This window comes from Pristis pectinata, chromosome 34 (assembly GCF_009764475.1).
Source record: "Pristis pectinata isolate sPriPec2 chromosome 34, sPriPec2.1.pri, whole genome shotgun sequence".
Lineage (NCBI taxonomy): Eukaryota > Metazoa > Chordata > Chondrichthyes > Rhinopristiformes > Pristidae > Pristis > Pristis pectinata.
Genome location: NC_067438.1, coordinates 12,139,764 through 12,151,792, shown reverse-complemented (window position 1 = coordinate 12,151,792; position 12,029 = coordinate 12,139,764). Strand labels below are relative to the sequence as shown.

General features: G+C 52.0%; 1 protein-coding gene across 4 annotated transcripts in view; it reads left to right on the top strand.

Annotated features, from left to right (window-relative positions):
* Positions 1 to 12,029, top strand: part of LOC127585879 (ral guanine nucleotide dissociation stimulator-like) — a 113,014-nt gene that overhangs the window by 92,651 nt on the left and 8,334 nt on the right. For all 4 annotated transcript variants that reach the window (XM_052043591.1, XM_052043594.1, XM_052043593.1 and 1 more), the window contains exons 14-17: positions 512 to 601; positions 2,658 to 2,820; positions 5,865 to 6,107; positions 9,068 to 9,182. In XM_052043591.1, the coding sequence (XP_051899551.1) occupies positions 512 to 601; positions 2,658 to 2,820; positions 5,865 to 6,107; positions 9,068 to 9,182 (611 nt within the window). The remainder of the gene's footprint in view (positions 1 to 511; positions 602 to 2,657; positions 2,821 to 5,864; positions 6,108 to 9,067; positions 9,183 to 12,029) is intronic.

Sequence of the window (12,029 nt, the reverse complement as noted above, 5' to 3'; positions counted from 1 at the left end):
ATATTGATAGGAAAGGACAGAGTAGATGTGGCTAGGCTGTTTCCCTTGGTGGGTGAGTCTTAGAATTAGAGGGTACAGTTTCAAAACAGAGATGAGGAAAAATTTCTTTAGCCAGAGGGTGGTGAATTTGTGGAACTCCTTGCCACGTACAGCAGTGGAGGCCAGATCAGTGGGGGCGTTCAAGGAGGAGATAGATAGATATCTAAATAGTCAGGATATCAAGGGATATGGGGATAAGGCCGGAAATTGGGATTAGAATAGGTTTTTTTTCCCCCATTCCCCATTTCTCATTTCTATTTTCCCTTTCCAAGGAGCAAACTCGATGGGCCGAATGGCCTGCTTCTGCTCCCTTGTCTTGTGATCTTGTGAACAGGGTGGTCAATACCTGTACACAGTACACCAAGCGAGGTCTCACCAACATCTTGTACAACTGCGATCTCACCTCCCAACTCCTGTACACAGTGCCCAGGTACCGTTGCATTGAATAATCGACTGTCTGTTCCTGTTACAGTTACAAGTTGTCGTGTGAACTTGAACCACTGGAGTTGGCTAGCCCACCGTCGAAGCCTCGACCTACCCTGGTCATCACCCCCTGCAACGAGTAAGTCTGATATTTCATTCAATGCTGCGTGGAACGTCTGTACAGTTGGTTGGGAGGGTGGGCTGGAATCTGGGGGGTGCACTGCTTGTGGGAGCGGTGGAGGCAGAGACTCCCACAGCGTTTAAAAAGTCCCTCGACTTTAAAGAGGTACCTAGGAAGAGTGCGGAGATTTACGAGGACGTTGCCAGGACTCGAGGGACTAAGTTATAGAACATAGAACAGTACAGCACAATACAGGCCCTTTGGCCCACCATGTTGTGCTGACTTTCAAACCTCACCTAAGACTATCTAACTCCTTCCCCCCACATATCCCTCTATTTTAGATTCCTCCATATGCTTATCTAGTAATCTCTTGAATTTGACCAATGTACCTGCCTCCACCACCACCCCAGGCAGCGCATTCCATGCCCCGACCACTCTCTGGGTAAAAAACCTCCCTCTGACATCTCCCTTGAACTTCCCACCCATTAATTTAAAGCCATGCCCTCTTGTATTGAGCATTGGTGCCCTGGGAAAGAGGCGCTGGCTGTCCACTCTATCTATTCCTCTTAATATTTTGTACAGCTCTGTCATGTCTCCTCTCATCCTCCTCCTCTCCAAAGAGAGTATGGAGAGAGGTTGAGCAGGTTGGGACTTTATTCCTTGGAGTGTAGGAGAATGAGGGGTGACCTTATAGAGGTGTGTAAAATCATGAGGGGCATAGAAAGGGTGAATACAAACAGTCTTTTTCCCAGGGTTGGGGAATCAAGAACTAGAGGGCACAGGTGAGAGGGGAGAGAACCTGAGGGGCAAATTTTTCACCCAGAGTATGTGGAAGTGGGTAAGGCAGGTACATTAACAACATATAAAAGACACTTGGACAGGTACATGGATAGGAAAGGTTTAGAGGGATATGGGCCAAACGCGGGCAAATGGGGCTAGATTAGATGGGTCGGCATGGACCAGCTGGGCCGAACGGCCATTCTGAATAACTCTGTGACTCTAAGACGAGCACTTAAATCGCCAAGGCAGAGATGGCTACAGACCAGGTGCTGGTAAATGAGATGAGTGTTGATGCGTCAGTATGGACATATTGGGCCGAAGGGCCTGTCTCTGTGCTCTATGACACTATCTGGCTCGTTGAAAGAGCTGGCACAGATGAGATGGGCAGAGTGTCCTGCTTTAGTGTGGTGTAGGTTGGGGGGGTGTTGGGTGAGACGGTGGGGGCCTGGTGTGGCACGGTATCCGTGGGAGAAGTCGGCCTCCACCGGTGATCTCCCGCTTCCTTTCCCTTGCTCCCTGCAGGAATTGAGCCCTGAGGGTGGACCATTAGGGTCCAATCCCAGTCTCAATCCGGCCCCATCCCTCTGCCCAGGCTCAACAACGCCCGCAGAAACCCGAGTCACAACCTGCTTGTCCAAGCTTCCCTCCTCCGCGTCTGATGGTGTCGGTCCTCCTGTCTGCTCTCCGCTCCACCTCCCGTCCTCCATCCCGGGATCTCCCCTCCAGTCCCTCGATTCCCAGGGCCTCCCCTCTCCTGGTCCCTCAATTCCCAGGATCTCTCCTGGTCTCCCCATTCCCAGGATCTCTCCTGTACCCTGATCCCCAGATCACTCCTGGTCCCCTGATTCCCAGGATCTCTCTGGTCCCCCAATTCTCGGGATCTCTCCTAGCCCCCTGATTCCCAGGATCTCTCTGGTCCCCCAATTCTCGGGATCTCTCCTAGCCCCCTGATTCCCAGGATCTCTCTGGTCCCCCAATTCTTGGGATCTCTCCTAGCCCCCTGATTCTCGGGATCTCTCCTAGCCCCCTGATTCTCGGGATCTCTCCTAGCCCCCTGATTCCCAGGATCTCTCTGGTCCCCCAATTCTCGGGATCTCTCCTAGCCCCCTGATTCTCGGGATCTCTCCTAGCCCCCTGATTCTCAGGATCTCTCTGGTCCTCCGATTCCCGGGATATCTCCTAGCCCCCAGATTCCCAGGATATCTCCTGGTCACTCCTGCCCCTCCGGGTACCCAGCTGGGTGTTCAGCAGCTGGGTACAGCCTTGCTAACAAGACCTCTTGTTCTCCTTTTAGCTCTCCACCCAGCCAGAACAGTCCGACCGTACTCTCCGGGGGTCTCCCACCCTGGGATGGACCCGTCTCACCTCCCCTGGAGCCGGGCTGCACCTCCGACACGCCAGGATCCAAGGAGCACTCCCTGAAGCCCATTAACGCCCTTCTCTGCAAGGTTGCCTGGGTAATTACCTCTTTACATTCCTTCCCCAACAACAGGTTACACACCTCTGCCAAGCGGCTGTGGAGAGAGAACCGGTTAATATTTCGGGTCGGTGTGGGGAAGGGGAGCCCAGTGTTCCTCTTGGGAAAGAGAAGAAATTAGTTGGCGTTCAATAGCAGAAGAGATGGGGAGATATGTGTGGTACAGAGCAAGTATCTGCAATAGGGTGAGACCAAGTACGTAACACAGGCACGGTAGTGTAGCGGTTAGCGTGATGCTATTACAGCGCCAGCGACCCGGGTTCAATTCTGGCCGCTGTCTGTAAGGAGTTTGTACGTTCTCCCCATGTCTGCGTGGGTTTCCTCCGGGTGCTCCGGTTTCCTCCCACATTCCAAAGACGTACGGGTTAGGAAGTTGTGGGCATGCTACGTTGGCGCCGGAAGCGTGGCGACACTTGCGGGCTGTCCCCCGGAACACCCTACGCAAAAGATGCTTTTCACTGTGTGTTTCAATTTTTTAAAGAAGTTTTATTTACAGCGTGGTAACAGGACCTTCCGGCCCAACGAGTCCGCGCCGCCCATTTTAAACCCAAATTAACCTACCCGTACGTCTTTGCAATGTGGGAGGAAACTGGAGCACCCGGAGGAAACCCACGCAGGCACGGGGAGAACGTACAAACTCCTTACAGACAGCGGCCGGAATTGAACCCCGATCGCTGGCGCTGTAATAGCATCGTGCTAACCGCTACGCTACCGTGCCGTATACATGTGTTTCGACGTACATGTGACTGATAAAGAGATCTGATCTCTTATCTTATCTCTGATGTGACAGTTACCAGTTTGTGGGTTTTCCAGAGCCCTGTTATAACTACAACCCCACTTTCCAGCCAACTTCTGGTAGTTGGGAAGTTCAGGTTTATTGTTGTCGTGGTATCGATGCCATGAAAATGAGCTTTTTGCAGCAGCACTGTATATTACAGACATGGCAGACATAAATTAACATAAATTATACATAACTTACACAACAAATAAATTATATGTAATTAACATAACATAAATTCACATAACATTAAATTAACATAAATTATACATAACTTACACGACAAAATGACCAAAAATAAACCCTATGACACTAGTGCAAGTTGAGGGAAGTATAGTCCGAAGTAGAATCAGGTGGGTTCAAGAACCTGACGGCAGTGGGGAAGAAGCTGTTGTTGAACCTTGAGGTGTGGGGTCTTCAGGCTCCTGCACCTCCTGCCTGATGGCAGCGTTGAGAAAAGGGCACGGCCCGGATGGTGGGTGTCCCCAATGATGGACGTCGCCTTCCTGAGGCATCGCCTCTTGTAGATGTCCTCGCTGGTGGGGAGAGCTGTACCCGTGATGGAACTGGCTGAGTCCACCACTCTCTGTAGCCCCTTGTGTTCCTGTACATTGGAGTGCCCACACCAGGCCCTGATGCAACCAGTCAGAATGCTTTCCTCGGTACATCTGTAGAGGTTTGGCAGAGTCTTCAATGACGTGCTGAATCTCCTGAGAAAGTAGAGCCACTGGTGTACCTTCTTCATGGTTGCATCAATGTGTTGGGCCCAGGACAGATCCTCTGAGATGTTGACGCCCAGGAACTTGAAGCTGCTCACCCTTTCCACCGCTGACCCCTCAGTGACGACTGGTGCGTGATCTCCCGACTTCCCCTTCCTGAAGTCCACAATTGGTTCAGTGGCTTTGCCGACGTTGAGTGCGGGAATGTGTCAGTGTTACAGTGATGGGAGCGGGATTGAGGGTGTGACATCATAGAAGTGCAATTAATGCGAATATTGGTAATTGATTTATTCCTGTCACATGTACCGAGATACAGTGAAAAGCTTTTGTCTGTGTGCCATCCAGACAGATCATTCCATACACAAGTATAACGAGGTAGTTAAAAAGAAAACAGAATGCAGGATATAGTGTTGCAGTTCCAGAGACAGTGCAGTGCAGATAGACAAGTAAGGTGCAAGGGCCACGATGAGGTAGATTGGGAGATCGAGGATTCATCTTCAGCATTTGAGAGTTTGATAACAGTGGGATAGAAGCTGTTCTTGAGCCTGAATCAGAATCAGGTTTATTATCACTGACATATGTCGTGAAATGTGTTGTTTTGTGGCAGCAGTACAGTGCAAGGCATAAAGAGATATGTGCTTTCAGGCTTCTTGTATCTACTGCCCAATGGGAGGGGGGAGAAGAGAGAATGTCCGGAGTGGGAGGGGTCCTTGATTATGTCGTCTGCTTTCCCGAGGCAGCGGGAAGTGTAGACGGAGTCCAAGGACGGGAGGCTGGTGCGAGTGATGGACTGGGTCCAGTCTGACACCACCAAAGTCCCAAGCGTGCCACACTTGGAGTATTGTGCTCAGTTCTGGTCGCCTCATTATGGGAAGCATGCGGAAGTTTTAGAGAGGGTGCAGAGGAGATTTACCACAATGCTGCCTGGATTGGAGAACATGTCTTATGAGGAAAGGCTGAGCGAGCTAGGGCTTTTCTCTTTGGAGAGGAGGAGGATGAGAGGTGACTTGATAGAGGTGTACAAGATGATAAGAGGCATAGATCGAGTGGACAGTCAGAGACTTTTTCCCAGGGCAACAATGGCTAACATGAGGGGACATAATTCTAAGGTGATTGGAGGAAGGTATAAGGGGTAAGTTTTTACACAGAGGGTGGTGGGTGTGTGGAACGCACTGCCTGCAGATGTTGTGGGGGCAGATACATTAGGGATATTGTACAGACTCTTAGATAGACACATGAATGGTAGAGAAATGGGGAGCTATGTGGGAGGGAAGGGTTATATAGATATTAGAGCAGGATAGAATGTCGGCACAACATTGTGGGCCGAAGGGCCTGTACTGTGCTGTAGTGTTCTATGTTCTATGGTCTATTATCAGAGTTTGACTGAAGTCCGCTCTTGTGCAGCAGGAGAACAGCAAAACTGCACAAAGTCCGGCCCACTGACGTCCCTGAGTGGTTGAGGAAGGAACTGATAGTGTTCAGGAGTGTCTGTGTTAACCCAACCTCTCTCTCTCCTTCCCTCCACAGCACCCAAAGTTCCCCTCTGTCTCCTCCTTGGACTCGGCCGGGATCGAGCCCAGTCCCGCCTGCCCCCCTTCCCCCTCTGCCCTCTCCCCCGCCGCTGCCTTCGCAAAGGGGCACCGGCGCTCAGCGTCCTGCGGGGCCACCTACGCCTCGTCCTCCGTGCCCGTGGGCTCGCCACAGTCCGACTGCCGCATCGTCCGCGTGCGCCTGGACGTCGCCAACGGAAACGTCTACAAGAGCATCCTGGTGAGTCTGCGCTGGGCCGGGTCCCTCTCGCATCCCGGTGTTTACTGCCCTTCCCTTGATCCCCTCGAGGGGGCGATGGTGAGTCACCACCTTCGACCATAAGGGTCTGCATTACTGCCCTTCCCTCTGTCCTCTTGAGGGGGCGATAACGAGTCACCACCTTCACCCACAAGGGTCCACGTGTTGAGTGACTCCCAGAGAGTTGATGGTCAGTTTTACTTTAAACGAGCAGTTGTGAATGAAGGGCTTATGCATCTCCAAGTTGGGGCGCGGTGTGAGTCAGTGGGATCCGTGAACTTCCATTCCTCCGTTGCCCTTGTCCTTGTGGAGGTTCCCGGTTTCTGGGAGTTGCTGTCAAGGGAGTCACGGAGTCATGGAGATGTACAGCATGGAAACAGGCCCTTCGGCCTGCCAAGTCTCTGCCGACCATCAACCACTGTGTAGATGGGACCCTGCCACAGCGGTGACGCGGGGTTTGGACTGGTTGAGGTGACCAATAGGGTTGATTGTCTCCTGCCCCCATTCCCCCCCGGAATGCCGGCGAGCTTCCCAAGACCCACAGCTGTGTGGGAAAGATGGGAAGTCCTTCACACCAGACAATGTGCTCACCCATCACTACAGGAGACTGGGTCCCGCCTGCGTGCACAGGGTGGCCCCATTGTGCACACGGATGTTGCTTCCAACAAGTGTCCCGGGACGTGATCCAAGCCAACCACACCCAACAGGATCCTTGGCACCCAACACTCTTGTCATCAGTGGGGAACAGGCTAACCCATCCTGTCACCATGGAAGCCAAGGTCCCATTGGCTGGATGGTTGTTCCTTTTGGGTGTTGGCTGTCACACCCCACTCCCACCTGGAGCACGAAGAACCGTTTGGTCCCCTTACTCATGGATTCCGCAGCAATGGAAGCACTGAAGGAGAGTCACCAGGGTAATTTTCGGGATGAGAGGGTTATCCCATCAGGAGAGGTTGAACAGACTGGGTCTACATTCCTTGGAGACACAAGAGAGACTGCAGACGCTGTAATCTTGAGCAACGCACACAAAGCACTGGAGGAACTCAGCGGGTCAGGCAGCGCCTGTGGAGAGAAGTGGACAGTCGACGTTTCGGGTTGAGACGGCACAGTATAGCGGTTAGCGCAACGCTATTACAGCGCCAGCGACCCAGGTTCAATTCCGGCCACTGTCTGTAAGGAGTTTGTACGTTCTCCCCATGTCTGCGTGGGTTTCCTCCGGGTGCTCTGGTTTCCTCCCACATTCCAAAGACGTACGGGTTAGGAAGTTGTGGGCGTACTATGTTGGCGCCGGAAGCGTGGCGACACTTGCGGGCTGTCCCCCAGAACACTCTACGCAAAAAGATGCGTTTCACTGTGTGTCTCGATGTACGTGTGACTGATAAATGAATCTTATCTGGACTGGGGGATCGCCAGGATAAAAAGGTGGGGAGGGGAAGGACTGGAGCGAGAGCTGGCAGGTGATGGGTGGATCCAGGTTGGGGGGTGTAGTCGAGGTAACTGTGGGAGTCAAGTGGATGACCTGCCTCCCAAGATGATCGAGAAAGGGGAGAGAGGTGTCGGAGATGGACCAAGTGAATTTGAGGGCAGGGTGGAAGTTGCAGGTGATGAAGTTGCCAAGCTCAGCATGGGTGTAGGAGCCGCCCCAGTGAAGCCCTCAGTGTCTGCTCCTTTAGAAGAACAAGGGGTGATGTTATTGAAGGAGAAGATCCTGTGAGGGGGCTCGATGGGGGAGATGTTGCCAAGTTCTTCACCGCTGGGTGTGTCTCAAGCGAGAGGACATAGCTACAAGACTAGGGGGTGGTAGGAACCTCACCGAGGGCGGTGAATCTCTGGAGTTCTCTACTTGTGGAGGCTGGAATGTTGGGAGGGTCTCGGAGAGAAAGTGGAAAGATCGAGGAATGGAGGGCAATGTGCCACTGGCACAGAGGAGGGGTTGAGGCCTGGGACAGACTAGCCATGATCGTACTGAATGGCGGGGCTGTGTAGGGGGGCCAAGTGGCCTACTCTTCCCGGCGTTCAGCTCCAAACTGGCTCTCCTGTAGGATTCCCAATTGCCCCCAGCCCCTGATTCTGCTCCATTCCTCGTTGCCCCCATCCTGAATGTTCCTCCTTGGATGCTCCCAAGCCAACCCTCCCAATTCCCGACGCTTGTCTGCTGCACATATCCCACTCACCACCTTTGCCCCTACCCTCATCTGCAACGCCCCCACACCCCGCCCAACTAACCGGCCCCCGCTGCTTGTTGGAGGACGTGCCTTCCCGACCATCACGTCTTGGATCGGCTGTGTGAAAGGATCTGGAATTCAGTCCGCACCACCACTTCCTTCCATGGGGAAGATTTACCAGATCCCTTTCCAACTCGTTACGGCTGCAGGAAGCAGAAATCCTGGGAAGGAAGGAGTCCGGCAGAACGGATCCATGGTGTAATGAAGAAGGCACAAAATTCCAGGAAGTCACCAGTTCGGCACTGTAGAACCACTGCCTCACTGCGCCGGAGACCCGGGTTCGATCCTGACCTCCGGCGCTGTGTGTGTGTGTGTGTGTGTGTGTGTGTGTGTGTGTGTGTGTGTGTGTGTGTGTGTGTGTGTGTGGAGTCTGTATGTTCTCCCTGTGACCGGGTGGGTTTCCCCCGGATGCTCCGGTTTCCTCCTACATCCCAAAGTTCAGAAGTGCAGGCTGGTAGATGAATTGGTCGCTGTAAAATTACCCCTGGTGTGTGGGAGAATCTGGGGGAAGGAAGGAATTGATGGGAATAGGTTATGGGGAAATTAAATGGGACAAGTCAGGAGAGACTCCCAATGGTCTCCTATTCCGTAAGGAAATATGGAAAACTCTGAAGTGTTGCTGGCAAACACCACACCATCACAAGGATTAACTGGGTGAGGGAACGGTTTTCACCGGATCATTACCTCAGCGGATCACCATCTCCCCTCTTTCCACAGGTATCCAGTCAGGACAAGACCCCCGCGGTGGTCGGGAAAGCTCTGGAGAAACACAACCAGGACCCTCACGCAGCGCAGTCTTATGAGTTGGTGCAGATCATATCGGAGGAGAAAGGTGAAGGGGCTTGGCAGAGGTGGGAGGTCAGAGCAGAGGGTCTGGGTGCAGGTGTGGGGTACACAAGTGCACTTTATGGGAGGAAGGGTGTTCTTGATAAGGAGGGAGTTCACGGGACTGATCCTTGGGTCGGCAGGACCTCCATGAAGAGAGATTGGATTAATTAGGTTCATATCCGCAAGAGTTTAGAAGACTGAGAGGGGATCTCAATCCCATCAGTGGTAGGGAAGCTATTGGAGAGGATTCTTCGGGATAGGATTGACGTACATTTGGAAAAACGTGGAAAAACCAGGGATGGCTTTGTGCGGGGAAGGTCATGTCCTATAAACTTGAATGAATTTTTTGAGGAGGTGCCCAAGGTGATTGATGAGGTTAGGGCCGTGGCTGTTGTCTCCAGTAAGGCGTTTGACAAAATCTCTCGCTGTAGGCTGATCCAGAAGATTAAGATGCATGGGATCCATGGTGACTTGTAGTTTGGATTCAGAATCGGCTTGTCCATAGAAGGCAGAGGGTAGCGGTGGAGGGGTGTTATTCTGGCTGGAGGTCCGTGACCAGTTATGTTCTGCAGGGATCGGTGCTGGGACCTCTGTTGTTTGTGATTGTATTGCGTAGCGGTTAGCGTAATGTTATTACAGCGCCAGTGACCTGGGTTCAATTCCAGCCGCTGTCTGTAAGGAGTTTGTACGTTCTCCCCATGTGTCTGCGTGGGTTTCCTCCGGGTGCTCCGGTTTCTTCCCACATTCCAGGAAGTTGTGGGAACGCTATGTTGGCGCCAGAAGCGTGGCGACACTTGCGGGCTGCCCCCAGAACACTCTATGCAAAAGATGCATTTCACTGTGTGGTTTGATGTACGTGTGACTAATAAAGAAATCTTATGTCATTTGGATGAAGATGTAGATGGGTGGGGTAGTAAGTTTGCGGATGACACAAAGATTGATCGATATGAACAGTGTAGAGAGCTATCAAAGGATCCACCGGGACAGAGATCAGTTACAGATACGGGCGGAGAAATGGCAGATGGAGTTTAATCCGAGCAAGTGTGAGGTGTTGCACTTTGGGAGGTCTGATGTAAGGGAAAAGTATACAGTTAATGGCAGGACCCTTAACAGCATTGATGTACAGAGGGATCTTGGGGTCTAAGTCCACAGCTCACTGAAAGTGACCACGCAAGTAGGTAGGGTGGTAAAGAAGGCATATGGTATATGCTTGCCTTCATTGGTCGGGGCATTGAGTATAAGAGTCAGGGAGTCATGTTGCAGCTGTATAACACTTGGTTACGCCACACATGGAGTACTGTGTGCAATTCTGGTTGCCCCATTATAGGAAGGATGTGGAGGTTTTGGAGAGGGTGCAGAAGAGGTTCACCAGGATGCTGCCTGGATTAGAGGACATGAGCTATAAGGAGAGGTTGGACAAACTTGGGTTGTTTTCTCTGGAATGTCGGAGGCTGAGGGGAGACCTGACAGAAGTTTATAAAATGACGAGAGGCAGAGATAAGGTGGACGGTCAGAATCTTTTTCCCAGGGTAGAAACGTCAAATACTAGAGGACGTGCATTTAAGGTGAGAGGGGGGATGTTTAAAGGAGATATGAGGGGCAAGTTTTTTTACACAGAGAGCGGTGGGTGCCTGGAATGCGCTGCCAGGGGTGGTGGTGGAGGCAGATACGATAGAGGCTGTTAGATAGACACAGGAAAATGGACGGGTCTGGATCACGTGCAGGTGCTCCTGCAGAAGAGATGTAGTTTAATTTGGCACTGTGTTCGGCACAGACATTGCGGGTCGAAGGGTCTGTCCCTGTGCTATACTGGTCTACATTCTATGTCATAGAAACCAACAACGATCCAACAGGGCCGGACAGGTGAGATGCGGGGGGGATGTTCCTCCTTGTCCGGGGGAGCCCACGACCAGGGTCACGGTCCAATAACAAGGGGTAAGCCGTTTAGGAGGGAGATGGGGAGAAATTTCTTCTCCTGGATCGCAGTGACCACACGGAATTCCCGAACATGGAAGGCAATTGAAGTAGAATCGCGTTCAGGAAGCAGTTGGATGTTGTTCCTGGGGTTGGAGGGATCTCAGGAGAAAGCTGGAATAGGGGACTGGGTACGATTGATCAACCACGATCGTGTTGAATGGTGAAGCAGGCTCCAAAGGGTGGAATGGCCTGCTTCTGATCCTGCTTTGAGAGTGGTTATTATAGTTTGCCAGGTCTTGAAGCAGCCGGCATAATCAAAGACCCCACCCACCCGAGACATTCTCTCTTCTCTCCTCTTCCATCTGATAGAAGATACAGGAGGCTAAGGTAATGTACCACCAGGCTTAAGGACAGCTTCTGCCCCACTGTGATAAGACTATTGAACAGTTCCCTTATACAATGAGATGGACTATGACCTCACGATCTACCTTGTTGTGACCTTGCACCTTATTACACTGCACTTTCTCTGTAGCTGTGACACTTTACTCTGTACTGTTATTGTTTTTACCTGTACTACATCAATGCACTCTGTACTACCTCAATGTAACTACACTGTGTAATGAATTGACCTGTACGATCGGTATGCAAGACAAGTTTTTCACTGGACCTCGGTACAAGTGACAATAATAAACCAATACCAATACCTGTGGAAGCAAGGACGTCGAAGGCAGGGAGTGGTTGGTTGGACCTGACTGAGGCCCCTGCGTACAATTCTGGTCACCATGCCTCAGGAAGGATGTGAAGGTGGGGGGTAGGGTGCGGGAGAGGTTCTGCCGGAGTCTCTCCGGGGAGGTGAGAGACTCCGACGGCAAGGCTCAGCTGGACGAGCTGGGGTTTCCTCCCCAGAGCTTGGGAGGCTGAGAGGAATGAAACA